The following is a 27,965-nucleotide window of genomic DNA, read 5'->3' as shown; positions in this document are numbered from 1 at the left end:
AAAATATTAAATTATGCTGATGATTTGATTGATTCGAAAATCGAATGCAATATTAATTTGAATTGAACATTGCAAAAAAATTATTTCGTTTATCAATCAAGTCTTTTTGTTCGTTCCACGAAATAGTCATCGAATTTTTTTGTTGTTTCGTTATTGTTGACACAATGACATACCATTCATTCATTCATTGATTCGATAATTATCAATGATTTTGTCTTTGTCTTTTTAGATATGATAAATTAATTTTGGTGGACGATAACGATTTCTTGCTATTCGTAAACGCTGTTGATTGATATAGGCAAGATCACTAAGAAATAATAATAAAAATATAAAATAAATTGCACTGGAAATCATTTGTAGAAAATTATCTTCAGATTTTGTTTTGGTCCAAAAATAAAATGCAGATAAAACATCGAATGCACCAAACAATGAACAAATAATGGTCAAATGATAATGTTCTTTAATAACGGCAACCAAACTCAACATACCGGCTAATAACCATATAATATTGGCTATTAATTCGGCTAATGCAAACTAAATTATCATGGAAAAATGTTACATTAGAAAAAATCAACAAAAAAAAGAAGATTACCTTTTTATCCGTTAATGATGAACCAATTCCATCACCATCATATAGCTGTTGTTGTTCATCATCGTTGACATCATCATTGTCATCATTCGAACAATCGGAAATGCTATCATTATTATTATTATCATCATTCGATATATCGATTGTTGTTATCGAATGATTTTGTTCCAAAATTCTATGATGATTATGATCATTATTATTTCGATGATACAAATGACTATTATTATTCATATCAAAATGATTGAGATCGTCGATATGATCAAAATGATTTAATGGTGATGATGATGATAATAATGATGATGATGATGATTGATCAATTGATAATTTAGGTATTTGTCTATCGGCAATAATAATAATAATAATTGTAACCATAATTAACATTAGATCAATAGATATTATTGTAACTAATGTTGATTTTTTACAATTATAATATGATGGATAACGAACAACCGGTGGATTTATAATCATCATTGTTTTTTTTGTTTTCAAGGAGTTTTCAGCTTTTGGCTTTCCAGTTTTTTCTTTGGTTGTTGTTGTGGACGATTTTTTTTCTTCTTTTGCGATTTGATTTGACCAAAAACAACAACAAAAAAAATCATCCAAAACAATAATAATTTTTACATTGAAAATCTTCGGACAAAAACAAGCAGCAACACATTACATAGAAAAACAACTTTGATTCAAATCATCGTAATGAAAAAGAAATAAAAATGATTTTCAATTTTACAAACGATGATGATGATGATATTTTCTGACGACAAAAATTGCTGATAATAATAGTGGTGGTGGTGGTTGGTTGGATGGTTTGATCATTATTTAGTTAATGATGATGATGATTTTAATCAATGTTTTGTCAACCATTTTTTCTCAAATAAATTCAATGTCAATGTTATATATTCGCGATCATTTCTTTTATTTTTGTCTTCATTTTGATGATGATAATGATTTTATCATCATCATCATTATTGGTAGCAGTGTTTTAAATATCTTCTTTTTCTCTCTTGCTCTATATTTATTTGTAAACAAAAAATTAAATTCATCATCATTATCATGGATTTTTACCTTTTTTCGATGAGAAAAGAAAAAAAAACGGATGTTGATTGCATTGATTATCGCTTGACTCATAATCATAAACAATGAATGAACCGAAATGCTACCGAACGAAAAAATTTTTGTAATCAAATTTATCTTCAAAAATTTCCATTCTAATATAGAGCAACAACAACAGAAGTAGAAAAAAATCGATACATTTATGTCATATGAATACACACACGGATCAAATCAAATCGATTGATTGATTGATCGATTTTTATTTCAATTATCTTTTATCAAACATTCGAACGCTGGGGTTCAAATTCCAAAAAAGAAAATTCGAATTGCGATTGCGCATTCCGATTCGAATCAAATCGAATCGAATCAATTTTTTCAACAAAAATTTTTTTTATTTTTACAAATTTTAAAATTCAAAATTTATTCTTTCAAACAAAATTAATGTTGAAAACCATTATCATTAAAAGATTGTTGTTGTTCATTAATATTGATAATATCAAAATCATTATCAACCGTTTGAAATACTAATTCGGATTGTTGTTCATCAGCATCCGTTTTATCGATACAATATCGTTGTTGATGTGTAATACATAGCTGTATCAAATGATTATATGATTCACAATCAAATTCTTTTGATTCTTCACGACCAAAATGTGCAAATGATTTACATTCAAATTTACTACCACCACGTACAATACCGAAAGCTTCGATCAATTGATCGGGTTCAAGTATAAAACTTAACTAAAACGAGAGAAAACAAAAACAAAATCAATTTTTTTTGATAAAGGAAAAAAATTCATTTGAATTTCCATTTACCGGTTGTGTCAGCATAACCTGCACGTAAACATTGTCAGTAGTTTTAATTACAATTCGTTTATTTTCACCTTCAAGCTTCATTTCAATAATGAGAAAAAAATGACAAACGTTGAATATTTTTTTTGATAAACATCAAACAAATACATACCCGTTGAACAAAACCAATCAAAATTGCCAAACAATTTTGATAATTATTCATCAATGCACCATTGATTCGAACAGCACAATCCATTGATTTAGTTGAATTATTATCAACATCCATGACCATTTTTTGTTTGTTTTTACCCGAATTTTAAGAAAATTTCACAATTTCGAAATCAACCAATCGAAAATCGAATAAACACACAGCGCGAAACAAAATGCGCCAAAAAAAATGAAAATAAACATGTTTTTGACTCGCCTATTTACACATTGATTGGCACAATAATGTTGAAATATAAATATAACTGCGATTCATAGTTCAGTGAGGTTAGGTTGATGACTATGACTATGACTATGACTGTGATTCATAGTTCAGTGAGGTTAGGTTGATGACTATGACTATGACTATGACTGTGATTCATAGTTCAGTGAGGTTAGGTTGATGACTATGACTATGACTATGACTGTGATTCATAGTTCAGTGAGGTTAGGTTGATGACTATGACTATGACTATGACTGTGATTCATAGTTCAGTGAGGTTAGGTTGATGACTATGACTATGACTATGACTGTGATTCATAGTTCAGTGAGGTTAGGTTGATGACTATGACTATGACTATGACTATGACTGTGATTCATAGTTCAGTGAGGTTAGGTTGATGACTATGACTATGACTATGACTGTGATTCATAGTTCAGTGAGGTTAGGTTGATGACTATGACTATGACTATGACTATGACTGTGATTCATAGTTCAGTGAGGTTAGGTTGATGACTATGACTATGACTGTGATTCATAGTTCAGTGAGGTTAGGTTGATGACTATGACTATGACTGTGATTCATAGTTCAGTGAGGTTAGGTTGATGACTATGACTATGACTGTGATTCATAGTTCAGTGAGGTTAGGTTAATGACATTTTTTTATTGAAATTAAAATTTTTTATTTTATCAATTTTTTTTTGAAATAAAAAACATTAAGACAAATAATAATCATTTTTTAAAAAATTCTACATTAAAAAGATCTGAATAATTTAGGTGGGATAAAGTGATTAATTTCGATGCAGGTATGTATGATTTGATAGTGTTATTTTCATTTTAATTAGATCCATTAACACACACACACCGCATACCAATATCAACAGTTTAAATAAAATTTTTAGTAAAATTATTGTGTGGTTGGTTAAATTTTTACATTAAAATAAAAGCATTTATTTTTTTTCTGAAAGAATTTAAATAAAATCAAGTGTTTTTTGAGTCAAATAAATTATGCACATGAAATTTGTTGTTGATGTGATTTATGAAAGGAAGAAGAAAGACGAGATGAAAACGATTGATTGATTGGTAGCCATCATTTGACCGAAAAAATTCCAATTCAATTTGATGATGATGATTAGTAGCAAACAACAAATTTTGTTATCAAATTGGATTGAAAGTCTTTCAAATAATAAAATTGTTCCCAATTTTATCAAAAATATAATTTATCTAACCAATTTTTTCGAGATCAATTCTTCTTCACGTAGCTGTGTTTTAAAATTTCCTAAACGTTCTTGTAATTTATTTATTTGTTCCATTTGTTCGGCTAATAAATCTTCAAGATTTTGTACATAAACATCAACATTATAATCAACTTCGGATGTAAGATCAATCAGTCGATCATGTTCTTTGGTCCATCGTTGCATTTCCTATTTTTATTTGCAAAAAAATAAATCAAATCAATCAATCCAATCAATCAATAACCATACCTCAGAAATATTTTTATGCATATCAAGAACTTCTTCTTCCGATTCGGTTAAATGCGAAATAGCTTGATGCATTTTATAAAGATCATCATTAGACTGGTCAAAAAGATTAAATTAGATAATTAGATAATAATAACATTTGGAAATTCAAATAACACATACACTAGCTGCTTGTAGAATTTCCATATCATCACCATTGTCAACCATAGCTTCATCATCATCATCCACATCCACATCAACATCGACATCATCATCCATTTCTTTAACACATTCATCAGCTGAACCTGAACCATCGGTACCAAGTTCTTTAACACGATTAGCATAACGTAATGTATTCAATGTATGTTCACATGATTGAAATCCAGGTGATATCATTGCAATCATACAGGTACGAGAATTTTCACCAATAAATGAATCACGTAATACTTGTGTTAATTTACTAGCACGAAACGGTAAATGTGCACCACGTCTACCCAATGCACGAATACATTCTTTCAATGCCAATAATGATTTATTAATTTCAGCACCTTCCATTCTAGTTTGACGATTAGCTGAAGATGTATCGGCACCACGTTCATTGCCAGCCAAATCGATTAATGAAAATTTTCCTTTAAGTTTATTATTCTGTGATTTTTTCAATATCAATTGAAATACTGCATGTGAACGCGATGAATGATTATTAGCCGATGTTACACCGGATGTACGAATATTATTGCCCATTTGAATTAGTTTCAAAACATCATCCACCGAATCAACACGTCGTTCACAAAGGCCAACAATTTGTACTTGTCCTTTAGCATCTTCAAGAACACGTAATTTTTGTTTACCATTAAGTAGATCGAATACTTTTCCAGAATATATTTCAAAAAATGAGGCACTAACAAATAAATCTTCACCTTGCATTTTAGCTAATCTTAATTGTATGAATACATCACGTGCAGCCAATGCATAAATTCCTTTTGATGAATCTTGTGTTTTGCCATGAAAATCACCACCCATTGTATGTGTTTTACCACTACCGGTTTGTCCATATGCAAAACAAGTAGCCATACCACCTTCAAATATTGTTCGAACTAATGGTTTGGCCGTATATTTATAAACAAGTTCATTATTAGCTGATTCATCAAATGCATAATCAAAACGAAATCGTTGATTTTCCAAATACTTTGTTAGATCAACTTTTTGTTTTGGTTCATGTACTAAGACCATATCTTTGGTCGATATAGTTATCACATCAATATCTTTACGTAATTGTTCACGTTTATTTAATGGCCTTTTACGTACAGCAACACAAATCTGATGATCATTAACCTGATCATTCATTGTAATTGGATTAAAATCCATTTGTGAACGATAATCACGTATCATGGCTAAAAATTCCCATTGTGATTGTGAATTTGGATCAACCGAACTCATCAATTCTATTTTTTCAGCTTTTTGTTCAGCTTGTCTGGCTCTTCGTTCTTCACGTTGTTTTTTAATTTTTTCCACTTCTTTTACAGCATTTGACCGACGACGAGCTGCATTACTAAGATTATTATTATTATTAGATGCGGTTGCCGTCGACAATCCATTGGTCGTATTCAATGCAGATGAATGTGATGATGATGTTGTTGATAATACTGCCGTTGCTGGCGTAGGATCAATATGATTATTATTATTATTATTAATAAGTAGATGTCCATTAGCAATTGTTTGTCTAGAATTTGTTTGCTGTCTCATACGAAGTGAACCTTTTGCTTGTTGGTGATGATTATTATGATGATTATTATTGTTATTATTATTTTGATGATGATTATGATGATGATGTGATGTAGCTAAATTTGCCGTACGTACAGGTAACATTGATGTATTCTGTTGTTATTTAGATTAAAAATTAAAGAAAAAATTATATTTCATTTAATTTGGTTTTTTCTTCATTAAAGAAATTTTTTAAAAAAACATGCAAAAAATTTTACGGTAAAGGACTCGATTGGACAAACAGAAGAAAACAAAATTTACGCTCACCTCTTCATGCTGCTGTATCATTAACATCACAAAAAAACAAATTACATTACACACACACATCAAATTAATTTTGATTTTAAAAACAAACACAGAAACACAAAAAAAAACATTAATTATAATCATGCTAATTCGAAGAATGTTTTGATGCTGATTTTATTAATTTTCAAATTTTAGTTTACCTTTTTTGATTGTTGACCAGCACCAGCACCAACACCGGTAGCAACATTATTACCACCATTTGCTGTTGTTGAATTTGCCACCACCGCCGCTGCTGTTGTTGTTGCCGTAGCTGATGTTTTCGGTAAAACGAGGCTTGGGTTAAGTCGATAAATTTGTTCCAAATCAATCTGATATTTATGTGGGAAAAGATTTTTGTAAAACTTTCAAAACCAGAAAACAGAAACAAAAAAACTTACCTCTTTTCCTTTAACCTCTTCACCTTCAGCCCATTCAACTGTAACAGTTTTGGTTTCATAACTAATTGTCATGACAATTGCAGCATGTATTTTTCCTTTTTTTTGAAAAAGAAATTAAAAATCAAATCTTATTAATCAACCAAAACCAAAAAAGACGACTTACCATTTGTTCTTTGAATTTTTACCTCCATTCCACTAGTTAATGTAGCCATTTTTGGTTCTATTTTTTGATTTGATTTTTAAAAAAGCAAAAGTGTGACGAAAAATTTAAAAACACGCAGAAATGACTCGTCGTGTGTATATAGCTTGTTTGCTATTTCTTAATTTTAAATTCTAAAAAAAAATTTGGTAACAAAAAAATCAAGGTTATTCTGGAATTAAATTAACAATGAAACAAAGAAGAAAAAAGATCAATGGGGAAAGGAAAAAACAATCGATATTATAGAATTCGTTTTTTTTTGTTCAGGTAACTTGAACTTGGTAAACTTGACAACAACAATAACCGTGGTGAAAAAAATTTCTAAATTTTTTTGGGAATTCTGGGGAAAATGTGAATTTTAAATTGCGTCATTCACCATTCAGTATCAAAACGAAACAAGAAGAATTTTACTCGAATTTCACTCAATATTCGAATCAACACATTTCAACAACAACAACAAAAACCACGACGACAATTTTTAGGACAAAAAAAAACATTAACACTTAAATGTTTGATCACTAAAAATGATTCCAATGATGATTCAACAAGATTTTCTTTTCTTTTTTTCGGTTTTGATGATGACTATATCAAAAAAAAAGAAAGAAAATGATGATGAGCAACCAACAACAACAAAAAACAAAACAAAAACCCTTTTCTCTCTCTATTTTTTGTTTCATTACTGTCTTTCTCTATCGCTTTCTCTATCTATCTCTATCTCTCAAATGCTTGTCATTTGTTGTTGGATGATAAAAATTTATATCAAGTAATTCTTTTCTTTTTTTTTTGTTCAAAATACCTTTGGAATGGATAATAATGATATATTTATAGGAGATATAAATAGAGATAAAAAGAGAAAAACAAAAACAAACCAGATTTAGGTAGAAATAGAATCGAATGATTATTTTGTTCGAACAACAAAAATTGATTCGATTCGATTCGAATCAGGATGAGATGTTCACTGAAGAGTTAAGATTTTTGTTTCGTTTTGTTTTGAAAAATATTTGTTTCCAAATTTGACAAATTCATTATCAAAGTTTTTTCTTTTTGATTGATGGATGATCTTCTCACTTTTGTCTTGTCGTCGTCATCGATTCGATGATAATAATTGAAATAAAAAACCCCAAAAAACAAAACCAAATCAGAAAAAAAAACTCGAATCGAATTCTTTGTTTGTTTGTAGTAGTTTGTTGGTTGTGATGGTCCACCAGGAAGCAGCAAATTTTTATATTGAAAAAAAAACTTGTTCAAATTGAACAAAACAAAAAAAAACAACGAGTTTTCGTTGTCGATGTCGTTTGTTTTCAGGGAAAAGATGTGTTTTAATATATGGTTTGTGTGATGAGTGTCTTGTCGACAAAACTCGGACAACAGTCGACAAAAGTTTTTGTTGGTGAAATTCGATGATTATTGCAACGAATTTTTTTTTATTTTTTTATTTTTTGCTGTTCGCGAAGCAAAAAAAACAAGCAACTTTTATATCGACAATAAATCAGCCAACTGAAACTGAATAATAAAATTATTGACCACTCCTACTACCCCCTGCTTCATTTCACTAATCTATGCTACTACTCGCCGAAAAAAAAGGGTGTTATACTTTTCGAAAAAAAGAGGGTCGTACATAAACGATAGGATCCGAAAATTTGAAACCAATTTATCTGCGGGATTAAAAAAGAAGAAAATTGAAATTAAATTCCGATCAATTAATTTGTTAAAATCAGATCAATTAATCAGTTGATCAAATCAATCGAATAGAAAACAAAACAAAACAAAATATTTCCGCATATTTTTTTGAAACCATACGCAAAAACAAAACAAATTTGACAGATTCTTATTTGATTTTGTTTCGGTTGCCATTGGCAACGACCGCGATGGTGATGAATCGTCAACAGCAACAAAATGTCGAAATAGAAAAATGATTTAACAGGAGAAAATCAAATTGTCGAAATGTGATATATAGGAAAATTTCAAACAAAGTCACGTTATATTGTGAAAACAAACGACCATTACCAATGGATTTTATGCCGAAACAGAAAAAACAGAAAATGAAAGAATGAAAAACGTTTCAACAAATTGAATAAATTAATTAAAAATTAATTGTTTGTTTGTTTGATTGAAAATTTGAAAGTTTCGATCATCAAATCTGACCTGATCTGAAGATCTAGGATCCAAGAAGATCCACGACGACAAAAACAAAACTTTATGAAGAAAAGAAAAATTATCATATTTTTTTTATTTTAATTAATTAATTTCAAATTCAAATATTCAAAAAGTCGAAAAAATGTTTGGAAAAAAGTAAAAAAAAATAAGAATATCAACAATCGATAGACAAGACATTTTTTTTGTTTGGTTGAAAAAATCGTCATAGAATTATTATCATTATTATTTTTTTTTGTTTTTTTTAAGTTTCGTTGTTCAAAAAAAGATATCCAAAAAAAGTAATGAAGGTAGAAATAGTGGAATCTCAAAAAAATGATGATTATTGATGAAAGAATGATGATCGTTTGTAGACTAGATCCAAAACAACAACAACAACAACAGGAAAAAAATTATCATCATAAACAACAACTACCAATAACATCGGTAGAAATATCTGTAAATAATGATGATGATGATGATTGGGATGATGATTGTTGTTGTTGTTGTTGCGGTTGTTGTGATGATAAATCTATTTCTTTAATTGAATTATTATTATGGTTATTGTTATTATTATCTTCATTAATAACATTATCATTATCGTCATTGTCATCATTTTCGGACATTTCCATTTCATCCGAAGAACTAAATTCATCGAATGTTAAACGTTGTATAACGGATTTATTGTTTGCTGTTGATAATAATGATGATTTATTATAACCACCAATACCATATCCATTTATTGGACTTGTTGGTGTTGTTGGTATCATCATCATCATTGATGATGATGATAATGGTGATAATTTTGGTGTCATTTCAAAATTTGACGGTGATTGTTGTTGACGGTTATTTAAACGATTTACCGTTGAACATAGATTACGATTACTGCAATAAAAAAATTATTAATTAAATAAATGCAAAAAACAACAGGTAAAAATCAAAGTCAAAATTACCTTAATTTATCGAATCGATGTTCAAATGAATCATCTAACCTATGATTTTTATCATCACCAACATAATTACTATCACCATCATCACCTGAATTGGAACCAAATGATAAATCAAATGAAAGATTCGTAGATAAAAATCTTGTTGATTGTGTTAAATTGTTATCCATTGTCATTGTCATCATATCATCATCTGAATATTGATCTAAATAATTTGATACATATGTACGATTATAATTGTTTGGTGATTTTGTTGTTGTTGTTGTTTTTCCTTGATTATTTGAATTAGAAGATGATGTCGTTGATGATGATGATGATGAATTTGGTTGATTTAATAATGATGCAAGAATCATTTCAGAATTTGTTTGTTGTTGAATATTTGTTAATAAAAATCGAAATGGTACAGCCAAAATATTAATCATTTGTTTTATACATGACCATAATGGTAATAATAATTTTTGTTCCAGAAATAATTTATCAATCATATTGATTGTTTCCGTAAATTTTGTTTGTAATTTTTTTCTCATTAATTCATGACGTCTATGATTTTCATATTCAATAATAAATGGATGTTGTAATAATTGTCGGGCTGTTGGCCGTTTTAAATGATCAGGGTTTAACATCATTTTTATGATCTGTTTAAGATCATCACTTCGATCTAGAAATTTGGTGAAATTATAATTAATTTTCAATGGGAAATTTTCTCAGCAAAAAAAACTTACGTTTAAAAAGATAATCAGGTATATTACCATTACGTAACCAATGCCATGCATCACCACGACTTGGTAGATCTAAATCACTTGTAATTTCTAATATAGTCATGCCCAATGAAAATATATCAGCCGATTTTGTAAATATTCCTTGCATAATTTCACCGGCCAAATATTTTGGATCACCTTCCATTGCTTCTTTCAATTCATTATTCATATCGAATATTAGGCCAAAATCACCAAGTTTACAAATACCATCCATTGAAATGAATATATTTTCAGGTTTGATATCTAAATGAATCAGGTTATTTGAATGCAGATGATCCAATGCTTTGAGTAAATCAACTAAAATTGCCCATATTATTGATTCATTCAAATCATGATTATTATCGGCTAACATTGATAATGTACCGGCACATAATTCTTGTTCAATATAAAGACGTTGTTTTTCTTCCCATGCATAATGTAATTTAACCAGATGATCATGATCCGGTAGTTGTTCATGTTTACAAACTTCATTCAGTTTTTCTTCACGATCAATTCTACCTTTAAATTTTTCCCTGGATACTTTTACAGCATAATAACGTTGATTCCAACGATTACGACAACGAAATACATCACCAAATGAACCACTACCAATAAGTTCTTCAACTTGATAACATTGTTTTAAATATGATTCTTTTCGATGATCATTATACAATGGTGATAATTTTGATTGTTGTTGTTCATTTTTAAAAGATATTATTCGAGCTTTTTGTTGTTGCTGTTGTTGATTTGATTGATTCGAATTATGTTGTGGAAGACAAGATGAATGATTCAATGTAAATGATAAACGACTATATTGTTGAAATGATTTCGATGGTGGTCGAGGTGGTAATTGTTTACATTTTGGTGTTGAACTATAACGTTCACGTTTGGTTGTCAAATTATTATAATCATTAAAAAATTGTGGTATTGGACGTGGCGTTGGTGTTGTCGTTGCCGATGATAGATTTGTTGGCGATGTCATCTTGTTTCAAGGAAGAATAATGGAAATGTAAAAAATGTAGTGAATGTCGAGAATCCAGAAACAAAAAACAGACACGATAAACAAAAAAAAAATCAGTTGAAAATAGAAACCAAAAAAATGATTCAAAAGAAATTATGACAAAATTCAAAACAAAATAGAAGAAGAAAGTGTTTTTCTTGATGACATCGCAATTCGGCAATTATCATTTGGAATTTTTTACGCTGGGAAAAAAAGAAATTGACACAAAGATAATGTGTTTCACATTGGATCATCCGATTGAAGAAGAAGAAAAAGAAATTAGAAATATCAATTTTCGAATTTCGAACGCATGCGAATCACATAACAACAATGTTTGTGAGTTGAGTGATGAACACAAAAACAACATTGTTGACAATGTGTCAGCAGTGTGCACTGTATGAAAAACCGAAAATTCTTCATAAATGAGGTATAGACACACTTTTTTCTGTTTTGTTTTCGGGAATTTGATTTTTCGGAAAGATTTTTTTCTTTTTGAAAGATTTTTTTTTTTGCTAAAAGAATTCCTGAATATTTTTCCCGAATAATATTTTCAAAAAATTTTTTCCCCAGCCAGCTAAAATTGATTCGAGAAAATTTCCACGGTTGAAATTGGAACGGTCAAAAAAAAATTTGATCCGTTAAAAATATTCAAAATTGCTTCCGTTGGTTTCTTGCATCCACTATCTTTTCTTTTTTCTGGTAATGAAATTATGGTCGGTTTTTTTACCAAAAAACCAGATTTTTCACACGTGTTGCATCCAAATGATTATTGCTGCAATATAACTATATAACTGAACTTTTACCTTTCACTTTAGTTTCAATTTGGCTCCACCCATTTTTTTTCAAAATGGCCGCCAAATATTTTCTCTGTGTAAAAACCGAATGCAACAAGTTGCATTTGTAATATTGCAATAGTTGTACGCTTGGATAAAACATAAATAACGCGCCATCTAATTTTAAAATTGTTAACAAAAAAGTTTGTTTTAAGCATTGACAGACGGCAGCATAATCAACAAAAGAATTATCATCTGTTTTTTCTTCGTGCGTTTGATTTGAATCAATTTTAATTTTCGTTTTGAAACAAAACAGAAATGAATGATCCACGTTTACAACGATCACCACCATTAATACGAACATTAAAATGGCTTGGATTATGGTCAGGTTTTTTCGGTATACTATATCTACATTATCATGGAATGTCACCAGAATATTTTTCCGAACGAAAACGATCAACCGAAATACATCCAGATGATCGTCAAGATATTGTTGGTTATCGTCAAGAATTATTAGAATCTATACCAAAATATCATGATTAACGAAATGAAATAATGTTTGTAAATAAAATTCCATTGTTTTAGAAAAAACCTATAAAAAATTTGATTAATTGTCTTTCCAGCATAAAAAAACAATGGTAAAATCTTGATGATCATCAAAGATGTAAAACCGTTAAACAAATTGAAAAATTGAAAATGATGATTCAAGATGGACCCAAGAGCGAGAGAGATGAGTATGACGAATTTTTTGTTTCTTGCATCGCCATTGGCCATGGTGTTATGATTGTTTCTGTTTGTTTGTTGTTTGTTGTTGATCGATGAATTGCAGTAAAAACATTGATTTAAAATGATAACCACCTATAGCGACTAAAATCGTTGAAAAAATCATCATTTTTTTGGAAAAACAATGGAGACAAATTGTCCTGTTGTTTGCTTTTTGCCTGTTTTTGTTTCTTGGCTTTTGTTTCATCATCATCGTTTTGTCAATTTGTCAAAATGGATGCCAAGAAACATCATCAATAATGATGGTGACATTCGAAAATTACGAAAATCTTGTTCGACAATGTTTACATTCGAATCAATAACATTCATGATGAAATGAAATGAAGTTCAAGTTTTTCTTTTTTTTGCAAATTATGAAATATTTCTTCTTTTCTGGAAATAAAAGCTAAAAATAACACCATCAAATTCACCGATAATGATCATCGATCGATCACCTAATGATCGAAACGAAAAACATTAATTAATTTATGACCCCTTTGTTCGGTTTCATTCATTAAAATTTTGTTGTTGTTGTTGTTTTAAAATAACAACAACAACCTGAAAAAAATCATCAATCGATCGGTTCGATGACAATAATTGACAGGTTTGTGTGTTTTTCCAAGGAAAATTTATGAGTTTTCTTCTGGTCATTATTACCTGGTTACCTGGGTTCTTTCAATTTCAACGTAATAAAATCATTTTCAAAAAAGTTAAAACTCAGGTAATGTCCAGAACAAAAAAAAACACAAAAATCGATTATGATCGAAAAAAACTATCATTTTTGTGTTAAAATAGTCGTTGTTTTATTACCTGACATCATCATCGGTTAACCGAATTTGAAATTTTGATTTCCAATCGAATAAAAAAAAATGTTATCGATTTGAAATTCGCGTGTGAATTTGAATGATGTTTTTCTTCTTTTTGTTTCTTTTTGAATAAAAATTGTTGTTTTGATCTGGATCAAACAACAACAACAACAAAAGCTTTATGGTTCATCAAAAACGAAAATTCTGAATAAAAAAAAAATCTATTTTCACACACACAAACACAGGTAATGAACCAAATGATGATGACCGAATCATAAAGAATTTTGCCTGAAAAAACTTTTATGGCCCTAGCCTTTATGGCCCTTTTTTCTGGGAATCACATTTATTGCATTTTCATTTCATTTTGACATTACCTGGTGTGTTTATATGAATGAAGATCATCATTATCTATTTTTTGTTTTGTTTTGTTTACCTGCAAAAAAAAAATAATCATAAAGTTCCAGTAGCCAAATATATTTTGTTGTTGTTGTTGTTCCATCATTATCATCCCTTCCATTCATTCATTGGTCATCATTATCATTTGGTCATCATTATCATCGACCAAGAAAATGGTCGAAAAGAAACTTTTCGGATCGAAAAATTTTTTATGACCACCATCAAATGATAATGATGGTCATTATCACTCACTATACTACATGTCATATATGAACATTACCTTTTTTTTCGTTCGAATTATCGAATGTTTTTTTTTTCGCGGAGAGAATTAACTTTGTGAATCGGTTTCTTCCATCAACGATTCTGGTTTGGTTTTTTTTAATGGTTTTATTGATGGTTAGTTTTTCGACCATAAAACACCAGATGAACATCTGACGATTTTTTTGTTGTTGTTGTTGTGTGTTCAGTGTGTGAATTATTCATTCAGTTACCAGATTTTTTTTTCATAATGATCATCATCACAAAATACGCGGAAACAGTAAAACAATAAAAAACAAAAATATGAAAAAGTAAAAACAAAAAAAAAAATATAAATAAAGATATAAACAACAACAACGATGATGATGATTATCAATAATCACTTGGTTAATAACAGAAATCATTCATTTTTTTGGTTTTTTGTTAAATGAAATGAAAGGATTCAAAGTGTTAAATAAGACACTAAACATTAATTTTACGCCCATGTTTTCTTTCTTTTGTGTGATTCATAAAGAAGAAAAAACAACATCAACTAAATACCCGAAACTAATTATCTCGAGAAAAGATGTTTTATTATTTTTTCAAGGTGTGTGGTACACATGTGTGGAAATGGAAAATTTGCAAATTAATTTGACCCAAATTTTGACCGTGTGACCGTCCGTTTGCAGGGAAATTTCTCTAGTTTCCGATAAACTTTCTTCGACTCTTGACATCTCTGATAAATATCAACCTTTTTTTGTTTTGTTTCCAAAATGACATCCAATACAAAGGTCATAAATACAGGAAAAATAAGGGGGAGGGAAGTGGGGTTATTACAACCGGTGGTGTAATTCAATGAATTCATCTAACGACGATGACGATAACGAACCATGACGCCCCTCATACATATAACAAATGATTTTTCCCTAATCATCATCATTATCGTTACATTTACCCGAATGAAAAAATGTCATCAAAGAAAAAGTCTATGAAATTTCTTCTTTTTTTTTGATTGAATGAATTGAATTAAACGGAGAAATACACCGTAACCGTATATAACGAACAACAACAATCGATTCGATAATGATAATGATGATGAAAATGAATTGTAAATTTTTCAATTTGTGAAAGTGAGAAAAAAACATTTTCTTCACGGTCTAGTTTTTCTATTGATTTTGTTTGTGTTTCAGGGGTAATTAACACACACACACAACGTGGAAAATAATGTGGACCGAATTCATTTTTATGTAACCAGGATTTTGTTCTTTTTTTTTACTGCCAACCAAAAAGCTTTTCGTTGATTGGCTAAAACCATTGTGACATCATCATCACACTATTTGTGCGATAAATAAGCCATGCCCAAAGGTGGAGCCTAATTTTCATTTGATTATCCAATAGTGATTGAAAGAACTTTTTTGATTTTTGGCAATCAGATTGTGAAGAGAAAATTTTTCATCAATCGAAAATGATGATGATTGTCATGTCTGGCCTGTTAGTTTCGGTTAGTTATTCAACAACAAAACACACAACAACCAGGTCACGAATCGAATCGATGAAATTCGAACAAAAGAAACGAAGATAACGTTGAACGTACCGTGGAAAAATTTTCATTTCTGAAACAACTGACTAACTGTGTGTGTTAATTGAAGATATTGATACATTTTTTTCAATTTAACGATTTACTACCCTCTCTCTCTCTCTCATATTCTCTGTGTGTTAATTGGGAAATTTTCTACAAAAAATTTTCTTTCCGTAAAGTAATTTCTGTGCTTGCGTATCTGATATCCGAATCTAATATTTTGATTAAACAACAACAAGTGTTATTTCAGTAAAGTACGTGTTTGCTGAATGGTTATTTGGTTGTGATTGGTGTGTAAATATTTGAACATAATCAACATTGGTAATTTGATACTGATACGGTTCTGGAATTGAAAAACTAAACTAAACTAAATCAGTAACTAATTACTAATTTGGATAACTTTGTGTGTGACCAATGTTCAACTAAAATTCAACCATAGTTCCATTTCAATTAGCAAAAAATTTTAATTGAAAAAGAAGAAGAAATTTTCTTCAAACAACAATGACAAACATGCCTACAGCCATAAATATACGTCCATTAACAACAGCAGCAGCATTCACTGGCTATCCATTTCAAGGTAAATTAAAAATTTTGAAATTCTTCCTTCTTCAAAAATGATGGGAAATATTCCAAACCCGGTAGTTTTGTTTCTTTCCAAAAATTTGATTGGTTTGTTTTCAATTAGTCAAAAAATCAGAAAAAAAACAGAATTGAAGAAAAATCAGAAATTCTAACTTGAACCATATGACTACTGTCTGCTATTTAAATAAAGACCATATGGAAAATATGGAAAATACTTTTTTTCCTCGAAAAAATCACTAACTGAATTGAAGTTTAGCTTTTTGCTTTCTGGCTATTTTGCTTTCTGCTTCAATCATTTCTTACTTAATTGAAAAAACATTATCTAAGAATTTTTCTGGTATTTTTTTCCTTGAGAAAAACAGAGAAAATCCTTATAAATATGTTTGTAAAATCAGTAGAATTTTTCATTTATTATTTTTTTGGTGAAAAAACAAAAAATGTCATCTTATGACGACTTATGCAGTCAAAATAGCCAAACTAATCTATTATCTGCTTCTAATTGGGCTAAACAAGATTTAGAAATTTCATCATTATTAGATGGTGATTTTTGTTGATTTGAAAATTTCAATTTCAATTTAATATCTTTAAATTTTCCCCATACAGGACAAGGACGTGTTAATCAATTGGGTGGTGTATTTATCAATGGCCGTCCATTACCGAATCATATTCGTTATAAAATTGTTGAAATGGCTGCGGCTGGTATCCGACCTTGTGTAATCAGTAGACAATTGCGTGTATCACATGGTTGTGTATCGAAAATCCTAAATCGTTATCAAGAAACTGGTAGCATACGGCCAGGTGTAATTGGTGGTAGTAAACCACGTGTTGCAACACCTGAAGTAGAGAAAAAAATTGAAGAATATAAACAAGAAAATCCAGGAATATTTAGCTATGAAATACGTGAACGTTTAATTAAAGAAGGTTTGTGTGATAAAAATTCAGCACCAAGTGTTAGTTCAATTAGTCGTGTATTACGTGGTTCATCATCAACAACATCATCTATTGGTGGTGATGGTAGTGACAATGGTCAATCACCAAATCATCATCATCATTATCATCATCGATTTTATCAAACAAATCATGATTCATCAATGGATTCCATATCGATTTCAATGGCTAATCATCATCATCATAATCATAATGGTAAAGATCATAGCATCGATGGTATACTTGGTGGTTCAGGTATGTTTTTTGTTGTTGTTTTGTTTGTTGAAAAATCAATTTATCATAGAATTTTGTTGTTTGAGAAAATGAAAGCAAGGTGAATTTTTTAGTTTGTTTCAAAAACATTGTTGAACTAATTGATTTTCTTCTCTTTGCTTGCTTACTTACCGAATTACTTTTGGTAAAAGAGTTGTCCATATAATTTTTGATAAGATTTTTTTTTAAAGAAAAGTTTTTTCTAAAAATAGTTTCCAGAAAAACGAAACCTATAAATAAAATTTTTTTTGTTGAAAAATACTTAATCTCTTCGACTATTTCAACATAACTGACAGCAAAAAATACTGGACAGATGTGTCAATTTTTTGTTGTTGTTGTCACACGCACCAGACGATTATAGGTCTTTTGTGTGACTTTTATCAAACGAACGTATGCAACATCCATTAACCACACACACACACTGTTTTTTCAATGCAAAATTTTTGTCAGAAAAAAGAAAAACTAGTCATTTTTTTCTGTGTTCATTCAGTAGATCCAGATCGAATCAAAAATGAAATGAACAAATGTTTTTCATTAATTTTGTTTTTTCTATATTTAAATTTTATATAGAAAAAAACTTACTTGCTTTGTTATCTGAATGTATTTTTGAAAGGTTTTCCTATTGATTTCCGTGTGATATCAGTGCTAGTTTTGAATGGAAAACGAATAATAATAAATTTAATACGGTCCTCTCCACTGCTACGCAAATGATGATGATTATTGATGCCACATGATAGATTTGCAAAAGTTGGTCGTCGTTTTGTGTGTGTGTGTGTTGAATCTATTTGCAATCAACCTTAACGAATTTTTTTTTGCAACCCAGAAAATTCAATGTAATATAGAATTCACACACAAACAAAGAAAGACCAAAATGATTTTCTGTTCCGTTGCAGTGATTGCTTGATTGTTGTTGGATTGTTGGATCTGATTTTTGATCCAAAAAAAAACTGTTTTTTGTTGCACGTACTACGTACAGTAAAGTCATTTGAAAATCAAAAAAAAGTTTCTTTTTGGCTTTTTGTTCTTTCATTTTCATTTTTCTGACGACGACGACGACTTTGGTTACGGTAATTAAACCAAACGCATACACACATATATTATCCGATCCGATCCAAAAAACTGAAAAATCCATCGATCCAGATCTCTGGTCATGTCATATATGGCCACAAACAAGGTCGTGTGTTTCTGTGATTCGATTCGGATTGAGGCAAAAAATTTTGATCCAAATTCGATACCAAAATGTAAAAAAAGTCAAGGAAAAAATCTTAATTACAGTTCAGTCAATCAATCGATTGATTAATTTTTTTTGATTTAACCGTTTTTAGCACCTCATTAAATGAAAATTTTTGTTGTTGTTCCAAGAAGTTATTAATAGTAACAACAACAACAACAAATTGTCGGTAAAAGATCAAAGAAAAAGTCAAAAAATGAATGAATAATATTGATCAGATGATGATGATGACAATAGAAATCTAAAATGAAATGATCACCACCACCACCACTATCTTACCAATCAGTTGGATATCGATATACAGAAAAGAAAAGATTTTCCCAATCACACAATCGATCACTAAATATCGAACCAAATGAACAAAAAGAAACCAAAAATGATGACCGTAACTTTTGACCTCACACACACACATTGAATATCACCACAAATCATCACCACTTGACCACCGATTGACCGATGACCACCACCAACATCGAAATAGAAAAAGAAAAGAAAAGGCTTCTTTTGTCATCATCATGGTGGTAAAGATCATTGGTATTGATGATATTCATTTCTTTTTGATCTTTGACCGCTCGATCTGCGAGAGAATTGATCCAATAACAATAACGGTTTGTTCCAGCAACAAAAAAATGTTCAATTTGTTGTTGAGAATGTCGTGTGTTGGTTGGTTGGTTGCAATGACACATGTAGGTAATATCGATTGTTGTTGTTGTTGTTTTGGTCAAATTTTATCCAAAAAAAATAATAATATGAGGTGTGAGCCAATTTGGATCAAGTCAGTGTTAAGAAACTTTGCTTTGTTGCGGCTTTTTTTTCTCTTAAAAAACATTACTTTTTCATGTTTTTTTCATTTGAAATTTTTGACTTTTTGAAAATGTTTTTTAAAATTCATTGTTGTTTTCGTGGTTGACAATGGCCAAACAAATGATCCAGAAGAAATGAATAGAAAAGCCCACCATCAACGATCCAAAAAAAAATCTGTTTGATCTTTTACCGAAAAAAAAACGTTTTGTTGTTGTTGTTGTTTGGTAGCAACGAGAAAAACAAAATTTAATCCCGAAAAAAATAACAATCCGATAATGATTATTAGGTGATTATTATTATGATTGACTTTTGATGATCCACTGCACACTGATGCAGAGTCTATAAATATTTTTAGTTGTGGAAAATCTTACTGTAAAATTGGAAAAACAAGCGAAACATATCAATTAGTCACATAACGAATCGGATAACCGATAATTTTCTTGCTTCTTCGTTCCAAATAAAAAACAAACACAAAGTAAATACCAGTAGCAGTAGTGATGATTTTCTTATCATTTCCAAAAAAGATTGATTTGATTTGCTTACTTGTAATCGTATTATCTGATGGCTGCTACTTAGAGTTTTGTTTGTAGCAGAAAAGATTGGATTATTTTCTTGTTTGTTTTGTTATTTGGGTCGAAATAGTCAACAAAAAAAAAGTAACAAAACCGGATTATCAAATTCGTTTCATGTCTATTCAATCTCCTCATCACGGATATAATTGATTAACTTGATAAGTGAGGATGATGATCAATCAATTCGATAAATAAATCGTAAGGTAAACGTAAACGCGTGCGCGCAATGTGTTAAATGTAAATATTTTCAAAACAATTTTTCCTAATTGGATTAAAATCGCCGCTCAATTTACCTGTGCTAAATTTACCTTTTTTAATTTTTTCTCAATCTTTCCCTTAACGTTTAGTGCGTAGTGATGATGATCCGGATAATTGTGAATCAGATTGTGAATCAGAACCAGGTATACCATTAAAACGTAAACAACGACGGTCACGTACAACATTCACATCGGAACAATTGGATGAATTGGAACGATCATTCGAACGTACACAATATCCGGATGTTTATACCCGGGAAGAATTGGCACAACGTACAAAATTAACCGAAGCACGTGTACAGGTAAATTTAATTTAAAAAGAATTTGAAATTTGTCTAATGTTGAATGACCACCACCACCACCAACAAAAAATTTTGAAAGAATCATTAATCAAAGATATTCTGTAGTTTTTTTCTATGTTTAATCAATTAATAATCTTTCATAGAATAAACAAGAAACAGAAATCTTACCTGTTGCTGTCTAAATAGTAGAAACAAAAACAAAAACAAACAAGATTGATAAATTGATGATGTTTTTTTTGAAAGGTAAACAAATCACCTGTATGTAGCTAAAATGACAAATTGAATTTCTAGTTTTGAGCTAAAAACACAACAACCAACCAATCGATCTACAGGTAGCTAGATTTTCTTTTCAAAGCATCATTACTGTGTGTGTGCGGTGATGGTGATGATCATAATGATGATGGCTATTTTGACCATTTTTTGTGGGCGAAGATTTTTTTTTGTTTTTGTTCGCTGTACAAATATTTGTCTACAAATTATCAAACAACAACAAGATATGAATTTTCTTCAGGTTAAAGTGTGTGCTTTTTTTCGTCCAGTCTTCGAAGAAGATCATAAATTATATGGGATTTTTTTTCTTTCTTTCTTTGCCATATTCTCACTGATGGTTGTCATTGGATAGAAAGAGAATAATCAAACAAAACCAAAAAAAAAAAGACCACCAACCAAACATTAGTTATGTCAACCAACCAGCCAGCCAAAAGTAGTTTCTTCTGTAAATTGAAATTGTTTGAATTGAACAATTAATCATCATCATCAAGGTATCGACCAAAAGGTATTCTTTTTGGCAAAGAATGTTATCAAAGACGCGCCCCAGCCATATTGATTAACCAAGTTTGGGTGCTTATCTTGGTGGTGGTCATCATTGATGATGATTATGATGAATGATTTTTGCATTGGCTCGAAACATCGATTACAATTAATTAATTTTTTACCATTGATTTTTTTCAAAAGGTCTGGTTTAGTAATCGTCGTGCACGTTGGCGTAAACAGGTTAATAGTCAGGTGGCAGCAGCAGCAGCAGCTTCTGCTGCTGCACATGCTGCTGCTGCTTTACAATTTACTGGTTCAAATCATCATCATCATCAACATCAACAACAAAATCCATATCATCTTGATAACGATAATCATCATCAAGAATCAATATCACCAACATCATCAATGTTAAATTCACCACCACCACCTCTTCCGCTACCATCAACATCAACTTCAGCCACAGCAGCCGCTGCTACTAGTAGTAGTTCCGGTTCGATTACAACATATAGTCAGCCTTATTATATTGATAGTTTGGAATTTGGTAATTTGGTTAATAATAATCATAATGGTAATGTTAAACAAGAATCCACTACGGAATGGCAACAACAACAACAAAAACAATCATCATCAACAACAGCAACAACACTATCACCAACGACAACAACAATAACATCAGCCACATCGACAAATTCTTCTTCTTCTTCTACAGTTTCATTGTCGAATCAACAACAACAGCAACCGAATGATGGTCAATTATCGACGAATGATTATTCAAAATCATCATCATTGGCTACAGATTTTCTTTCGATTCATCCAAATCCAAGTTATCATCATCATCCACATTCACATCAACAATATTCAAATTCTCATCATCATCATCATTCATTATTAAATCAATTTGCTGAATGTCAAAAAATATTCAATCCAATTCAAACATCCAATTCGATTAATGATTTTCATCAACAACAACATCATCATCATCATCATCAACAGCCGCATCAACAGCAACAACAACAATACTCGAATCCTATACAACAACATCATCATCAAATGATTGGAAATGGTTCGATTATTAATGATGGATCATCATTATCACCACCAATAACATCTACTACATATCCATCATCAACTAATCATCCGCATCCACAAACATGGCCATCACAATTACATGCAGCAGCTGCATTAACTAATCATCATCATCATCATGGAAATTCTGGATGGCCAACTGCTGCTGCTACTCATCATCCTCATCATCATTCAGCAGCACCATTTGTTCATCATCCGGGTCATCATGGTGGTGGATCAATTCAATCAACACATTCATACGCAACAAATTCTTATTTTTTATAAATTTTCAAACAAAAAAACAAAACAAAATTTCATTGAAAATTCTGTAAATATTTTTGAATAAAAATTCTCATTTTTTTAAAATCAAAAAATGGTTTTATGATTGTGTTTAAAAGTCGATAGATGGCACCACTAAATCAGCTGCATCGTTTTTTTTGTGATGATGAAGCAATAAAAAGGTTTTTCTTTGCATCGTGATCGTTTGTTTTTGTTGAATTTTTGTTTTGTATTATCATCATGTCTCAAATGAATAGCAATGATCCAAGACGACCAGATCGTATACAAAGATATAAACCATTACCAGCTGGTTGTGTTGGTAGTCCATCCGAAGATCCAACACCTGATTATATGAATCTTCTTTCAATGATGTTTTCAATGTGTGGTCTTATGGTAAATGTTCATCGATGATGATCAATGAGGATTCAATTTGTTAATGATATTATCATTTTGTTTAGATGAAATTAAAATGGTCAGCATGGATTGCATTGTTCTGTTCAGCCATAAGGTACATTAATCAATCTAATTTGGTTTTTTGATTTATAAATTTTGATTTTTTTCTAGTTTTGCCAATCTTCGAATGCACGATGATTTCAAACAAATATTCAGTTGTTTTATGCTTTCATTTTTGGCCGTTGTAATGACATATCTACAGAATCCATTGCCAATGACATTACCATTTACAAATTGATCCATCGATGATCAATTCAAAAAAAAAGAAGAAAATAATTCATTTGAAATAAAAAACTTTTATTAATCAAAAAATCATCAGTCAAACATTTTATGGCAATAAATTATATTGAGATTTTAAATTGGAAAATGTAAAAGAAGAAAAGAATCCTTTCACTCATTGTTTACGTTTATAAATCATAGTTAGTACCATATGAAATAAATCTTTTGGTAAAATTTTTTCTTCAATTTGTTCAATCCGTGAACAAATATCATGATATTTTTGTTGTTCATATTCAGCGAATATTTTTTCCAAACATAATTCTTTATATAAATTTCGTACAATTTGAATCGATTCTTCCGATTTACAACCATAATGTTGATAAAGTAATTTTCTTTGATTATCATTAGCTAAATTTTTAGCTTGAATAAAAAGCCATGAACATTTTCCATCTTCAATATCGGTACCGATTTTACCGGTCACTTGGGGATTACCAAAACAATCCAAATAATCATCTTGCGCTTGAAAAAAATGTCCAATTTTCAATAGAATTTCTTCCGCTTCTTTATGTACATTTGGATCGGAAATTCCAGCCAAATACATTGCCAATCGTATTGGTAATGAAAATGTATAGTAAGCTGTTTTGAATTGTACAATTGTTGCATAACGTTCCTGTGTAAATTTTGAAAAATCTATTGATGACGAATGAGGATTAGATAAAATATCTAAACATTGACCATATGATGTATAACGTGTAACATCATTAAATAATTCAACAATTTTTGTATACATTGGTGATGAACCAAGATTTTGTTTCAATAAATAATGCATTAAACTGCTTAACATAACACCATCGTTGATGGCAATCATACCAACTTCATCCTTTTTTCGAAAAACAAGAACGGGGTTAAAAAACAAAACAAACAAACATTTTCTGGGAGTTACCTACCTTTCGATACCAACAATTTTGACCACGACGTGTTAATGAACCATCCATAATATCATCATAAATAAGAAAATAAGCTTGCAACAATTCTAGACAAAAACCCAAGATACCAATTTGAAGATTTTTTTCTTCACGATTTATCATCAACAATGAATCATCATTCGATGTTGTTGAACATAATTGTCGATAAGCTAACCAACAAATACGTGCACGATTACATTTACCTTTACCAACATTATAATCCATTACTGTTTTTAGCCATTCTTTTGCTTCATTTAATGATTGATTGATTGATTGCGGTAGTTCATCATTATTGATATCATCGATAGCTTTTAAATGTGCTTGTTCATAAATATCATTGAATTCATTCAGATCGATTGTTGTTGATGGTTGTTGTTGGTTCGATGTTTTTTGTATCAATTTATCACCGGGTTTTGTTTGCGTAACCATATTTCTATATATCAGATTAGATTAGATTTCAGAGATTGTTCAATATCAATTCAACAAAAAATTTACCTTGTGGAATGGATCAATAAATTCGATCGAGTATTGATGATTAATTGTGATTTCGATATCGTTGTTGTTGTTGTGGATGATGAATTTTTATCAAATAATTTCGATAATGATGAAACGATCGAACGAGAATTTATACGATGAATATTTCTAGACAGCATTTTTTCCTAATATATAAATAGTTTTTGTTTGTGATGTGTAGTGGTTTCGGTAATGACTAGCGAAAAAGTTTTTTCTCAGGTATTTTTTCCTAGAATGGAAAAGAATTTGTTTGAAAAGTGAATTTTTTTGTTGTTGTTGTTTGAAACGAAAATCAGAAAAATCAAAACGAGATTGACAACGATGACGATAATGATGATAATTCGAAGAAAAACGTTTTTTTTTCTCCAGGTATATTGATGAGATGTTAAGATTAGAAATAGGTCAGACAAGAGTGTGGAGAGAAAAACCAAGAAAAAAAAATCAAACAATCTTTATGAAAAGTGGCTGGTCATCTTTTTGATTGAAAGAGATGTTTGACCTGTTCGAATGATTTGATGATTTTGATGAAAAAAATGTTTATTTATAAAGCAACATACCCGAGGATATATTATTTTGGTTTGACTAGTTTTTTTTAATCAAATTTAAATTTTTTCTTTTTTTTCGATCAAAGTTTTTAATGATTTTTTGTTGTTGTTGATAAAGGGGTAGAACCGGTTATCGCATCACATCACATCATCATTATCACTGATTTTTCGGGTTTGTTTTCATCAATTTCATTTTTGATTGAAATTAAAATTATCGAGAAATTAAATAAAGATTTTTTTTGAAAAAAACCTGATAAATTAATTCTGAGGAAATTTTTTTTCGCAAACTTCGAACAAAAAACCCAATCATGACAAACGGGAATGACGGATTTTTTTTTTTAAATTTTGTTGATATTATCAGCTGATAATATTCTGAAAAACATTCATAAACAACATTTTATTGTGAAACAACAACATCACGCGTAATATGAAAATGAAAATGGATTTTATTTTTTAACCAAAAAAAAAAAAAAAAAACAATTTTTAATTGAAAATTAATTTTTTTCAACAGAAAACAAACAAACAAAAAAATTCGATAATGATTTGATGATGGCAATGGCAATGATAATGATGATGATGATGATCAGATTTACTCGAATCACAATTTATTCACGCGTTGTTTTTCGTTTTCAAAAAGTAATCTTTGGTGATTTTAAACCGGCCCAAAATTCTTTAAATTCTTTAACAACAGCACCTCTGTCAAGTGAATGAAGAAAAAAAAGAAAACGAAAAATTAATGAAAATTTCCATTTCATTTCACTTTTTATGGTTGAATTGAGATCTTTTGGTCTTTTTGTATCTGATTGTTATCAAACCAAATCAACCAATTGTGGTATTGTCAATTAGACTGTGACTCTATGTGAATGTTCAATGTTATGTAAAATTTTTTTTTACCTAAATATAACATCACCCGTAAATTTATCCGGTGCAGTCCAGGTCAATGTAATTGAACTTTTAACATTATCATTTTTATGTGTTATGGCCGTCTATTTTGAAAAAAAAATTTGAAAAAGTTCAAGTTTTTTTTTTTGAAGAAAATTCTCATTGAAAAAACATTGAGAAAAAACAAAAAAAACTTACAGCAGATCCGCAGGTAATTTCTTTGGATTTATCATTTTTAGTAAATTTACCCAACATATCATTTGAACCGGGTTTAGTTGCATACAACATAAAACCTTTAAAATCACCACCCGATATGGTTACAGTAGCAGTAGATTTATCTTTTTTTGTTGCCGTTATCTGATATGGTGATGGTGTTGTTTGTGCTTTATGATCTTCATGTTTTGGTGCAGTTGCTGAACATTTTGGTGCACCAGTTGGATATGATTCAACCAACATTATAACCATAACCATGATGGCTAAAATTCCCGTAAATTTTTTCATATTTTGGCTGCTGTTGTTGGTGGATTTTCCTCAAGTCAAAGATGAATGTAAAGAAAACTTTTGAAACGATGTTGACTAAACGATCAAAATCTGTCAACTGTTTTATTTTAAATTAGTTTCTTTAATTTTTTTTTCTCAATTAATTAAGAAAAGTGAAATTTCTCAACAAAAAAAAATTTTATTTTCAATGATAAATTGTGTTGAAACACACAAACAAAAACAAAACGAAACGAAAGCCAAAAAGCAAATTGTGATAGAAAAAAAATTCCCTTAATAATCTTAATCTTATCAAATTTTGTTCGCGATTTGTTTATCCAGGAAAAAAACGATTTTTACTGAAGAAAGTTGACACAATTTCTTCATCGTCAATTTGGATTTGTCAATATCGATCCGATTTATCTTTTGATGTCGTGGTCGTTGATTGAGATTTTTTTTTCTTCGATGATGATTGAAAGTCCATTGAAAAGTTCATTTTGTTTTTGTTTATGATTACAAAATGAAATAACCTG

The 27,965-nt window shown here is 29.9% G+C and overlaps 7 protein-coding genes across 11 annotated transcripts; 2 read left to right on the top strand and 5 right to left on the bottom strand.

Moving 5' to 3' along the window:
* Window positions 1-7: 7 nt before the first annotated feature.
* Window positions 8-2,836, bottom strand: LOC113794920 (uncharacterized). Of its 2 annotated transcripts, XM_027345071.2 has the most exons (4): window positions 2,604-2,836; window positions 2,456-2,530; window positions 1,652-2,380; window positions 1,060-1,595 (listed from the first exon to the last, which is right to left on the bottom strand). In XM_027345071.2, the coding sequence occupies exons 1-3, from the start codon at window positions 2,721-2,723 to the stop codon at window positions 2,078-2,080; spliced, it is 498 nt and encodes a 165-aa protein (XP_027200872.1). In that variant the 5' UTR covers window positions 2,724-2,836; the 3' UTR covers window positions 1,060-1,595; window positions 1,652-2,077. The 2 variants fall into 2 exon arrangements, with proteins under 2 accessions (XP_075679257.1, XP_027200872.1); XM_075823142.1 differs by lacking the exons at window positions 2,456-2,530; window positions 2,604-2,836 and adding an exon at window positions 8-534 and having other exon boundaries at window positions 593-1,595; window positions 1,652-1,862.
* A 943-nt stretch (window positions 2,837-3,779) lies between these two features.
* On the bottom strand, window positions 3,780-8,406 carry LOC113794917 (kinesin-like protein KIF2A). 3 transcript variants are annotated; one of them, XM_075823139.1, is made up of 8 exons: window positions 7,830-8,406; window positions 6,925-7,094; window positions 6,762-6,856; window positions 6,525-6,692; window positions 6,346-6,357; window positions 4,501-6,192; window positions 4,342-4,434; window positions 3,780-4,281 (listed from the first exon to the last, which is right to left on the bottom strand). In XM_075823139.1, exons 2-8 carry the CDS (start codon window positions 6,971-6,973, stop codon window positions 4,078-4,080), a joined length of 2,313 nt encoding a protein of 770 aa, XP_075679254.1. In that variant the 5' UTR covers window positions 6,974-7,094; window positions 7,830-8,406; the 3' UTR covers window positions 3,780-4,077. The 3 variants fall into 3 exon arrangements, with proteins under 3 accessions (XP_075679254.1, XP_075679255.1, XP_075679256.1); XM_075823140.1 differs by lacking the exon at window positions 7,830-8,406 and adding an exon at window positions 7,337-7,473; XM_075823141.1 differs by lacking the exon at window positions 6,346-6,357 and having other exon boundaries at window positions 7,830-8,404.
* Window positions 8,407-9,175: 769 nt separating this feature from the next.
* On the bottom strand, window positions 9,176-12,137 carry LOC113794861 (uncharacterized). The gene is made up of 3 exons (XM_027345008.2): window positions 10,763-12,137; window positions 10,047-10,698; window positions 9,176-9,978 (listed from the first exon to the last, which is right to left on the bottom strand). The coding sequence occupies exons 1-3, from the start codon at window positions 11,757-11,759 to the stop codon at window positions 9,513-9,515; spliced, it is 2,115 nt and encodes a 704-aa protein (XP_027200809.2). The 5' UTR covers window positions 11,760-12,137; the 3' UTR covers window positions 9,176-9,512.
* Window positions 12,138-16,201: 4,064 nt separating this feature from the next.
* LOC113794901 (uncharacterized) lies at window positions 16,202-23,423 on the top strand. Of its 2 annotated transcripts, none has more exons than XM_027345053.2 (4): window positions 16,202-16,907; window positions 17,516-18,094; window positions 21,067-21,278; window positions 22,233-23,423. In XM_027345053.2, exons 1-4 carry the CDS (start codon window positions 16,832-16,834, stop codon window positions 23,382-23,384), a joined length of 2,019 nt encoding a protein of 672 aa, XP_027200854.2. In that variant the 5' UTR covers window positions 16,202-16,831; the 3' UTR covers window positions 23,385-23,423. The 2 variants fall into 2 exon arrangements, with proteins under 2 accessions (XP_027200854.2, XP_027200852.2); XM_027345051.2 differs by lacking the exon at window positions 16,202-16,907 and adding an exon at window positions 17,346-17,452.
* A 108-nt stretch (window positions 23,424-23,531) lies between these two features.
* On the top strand, window positions 23,532-24,216 carry LOC113794914 (PAT complex subunit Asterix). The gene is made up of 3 exons (XM_027345066.2): window positions 23,532-23,771; window positions 23,837-23,886; window positions 23,943-24,216. Exons 1-3 carry the CDS (start codon window positions 23,619-23,621, stop codon window positions 24,067-24,069), a joined length of 330 nt encoding a protein of 109 aa, XP_027200867.1. The 5' UTR covers window positions 23,532-23,618; the 3' UTR covers window positions 24,070-24,216.
* On the bottom strand, window positions 24,108-26,403 carry LOC113794909 (uncharacterized). The gene is made up of 4 exons (XM_027345060.2): window positions 26,086-26,403; window positions 25,511-26,027; window positions 24,998-25,448; window positions 24,108-24,930 (listed from the first exon to the last, which is right to left on the bottom strand). The coding sequence occupies exons 2-4, from the start codon at window positions 25,666-25,668 to the stop codon at window positions 24,226-24,228; spliced, it is 1,314 nt and encodes a 437-aa protein (XP_027200861.2). The 5' UTR covers window positions 25,669-26,027; window positions 26,086-26,403; the 3' UTR covers window positions 24,108-24,225.
* A 98-nt stretch (window positions 26,404-26,501) lies between these two features.
* On the bottom strand, window positions 26,502-27,509 carry LOC113794913 (putative defense protein 3). Its single transcript, XM_027345065.2, has 3 exons — window positions 27,154-27,509; window positions 26,968-27,059; window positions 26,502-26,769 (listed from the first exon to the last, which is right to left on the bottom strand). Exons 1-3 carry the CDS (start codon window positions 27,454-27,456, stop codon window positions 26,703-26,705), a joined length of 462 nt encoding a protein of 153 aa, XP_027200866.1. The 5' UTR covers window positions 27,457-27,509; the 3' UTR covers window positions 26,502-26,702.
* Window positions 27,510-27,965: the final 456 nt, after the last annotated feature.

Source organism: Dermatophagoides pteronyssinus, unplaced genomic scaffold (genome assembly GCF_027571235.1).
Source record: "Dermatophagoides pteronyssinus isolate colony J.1.1.1.1 unplaced genomic scaffold, Derpt_VIB-CSIC_2022.12 sq0024, whole genome shotgun sequence".
Taxonomy (NCBI): domain Eukaryota; kingdom Metazoa; phylum Arthropoda; class Arachnida; order Sarcoptiformes; family Pyroglyphidae; genus Dermatophagoides; species Dermatophagoides pteronyssinus.
The sequence above is the reverse complement of the archived record's forward strand: the minus strand, read 5'-3'. Positions and strand labels throughout refer to the sequence as shown.

Coding starts and splice junctions, on each gene's coding strand:
- LOC113794920 (XM_075823142.1), bottom strand. CDS start 1,060: ATGATGATTATAAATCCACCGGTTGTTCGTTATCCATCATATTATAAT. Junction 535..592: donor CATCATTAACGGATAAAAAG/GTAATCTTCTTT, acceptor ATGATAATTTAG/TTTGCATTAGCCGAATTAAT.
- LOC113794913 (XM_027345065.2), bottom strand. CDS start 27,456: ATGAAAAAATTTACGGGAATTTTAGCCATCATGGTTATGGTTATAATG. Junction 27,060..27,153: donor AAATTACCTGCGGATCTGCT/GTAAGTTTTTTT, acceptor TTTTCAAAATAG/ACGGCCATAACACATAAAAA. Junction 26,770..26,967: donor ACGGGTGATGTTATATTTAG/GTAAAAAAAAAT, acceptor TTCACTTGACAG/AGGTGCTGTTGTTAAAGAAT.
- LOC113794914 (XM_027345066.2), top strand. CDS start 23,619: ATGTCTCAAATGAATAGCAATGATCCAAGACGACCAGATCGTATACAA. Junction 23,772..23,836: donor TTTCAATGTGTGGTCTTATG/GTAAATGTTCAT, acceptor CATTTTGTTTAG/ATGAAATTAAAATGGTCAGC. Junction 23,887..23,942: donor TTGTTCTGTTCAGCCATAAG/GTACATTAATCA, acceptor ATTTTTTTCTAG/TTTTGCCAATCTTCGAATGC.
- LOC113794901 (XM_027345051.2), top strand. CDS start 17,350: ATGTCATCTTATGACGACTTATGCAGTCAAAATAGCCAAACTAATCTA. Junction 17,453..17,515: donor AATTTCATCATTATTAGATG/GTGATTTTTGTT, acceptor TTCCCCATACAG/GACAAGGACGTGTTAATCAA. Junction 18,095..21,066: donor TGGTATACTTGGTGGTTCAG/GTATGTTTTTTG, acceptor CTTAACGTTTAG/TGCGTAGTGATGATGATCCG.
- LOC113794909 (XM_027345060.2), bottom strand. CDS start 25,668: ATGCTGTCTAGAAATATTCATCGTATAAATTCTCGTTCGATCGTTTCA. Junction 25,449..25,510: donor TTATTGATCCATTCCACAAG/GTAAATTTTTTG, acceptor TCTGATATATAG/AAATATGGTTACGCAAACAA. Junction 24,931..24,997: donor AAAATTGTTGGTATCGAAAG/GTAGGTAACTCC, acceptor TTTCGAAAAAAG/GATGAAGTTGGTATGATTGC.
- LOC113794917 (XM_075823139.1), bottom strand. CDS start 6,973: ATGGCTACATTAACTAGTGGAATGGAGGTAAAAATTCAAAGAACAAAT. Junction 6,857..6,924: donor AAAAATTCAAAGAACAAATG/GTAAGTCGTCTT, acceptor TTCAAAAAAAAG/GAAAAATACATGCTGCAATT. Junction 6,693..6,761: donor AAGAGGTTAAAGGAAAAGAG/GTAAGTTTTTTT, acceptor CATAAATATCAG/ATTGATTTGGAACAAATTTA.
- LOC113794861 (XM_027345008.2), bottom strand. CDS start 11,759: ATGACATCGCCAACAAATCTATCATCGGCAACGACAACACCAACGCCA. Junction 10,699..10,762: donor ACCTGATTATCTTTTTAAAC/GTAAGTTTTTTT, acceptor CCAAATTTCTAG/ATCGAAGTGATGATCTTAAA. Junction 9,979..10,046: donor CATCGATTCGATAAATTAAG/GTAATTTTGACT, acceptor TTTTTATTGCAG/TAATCGTAATCTATGTTCAA.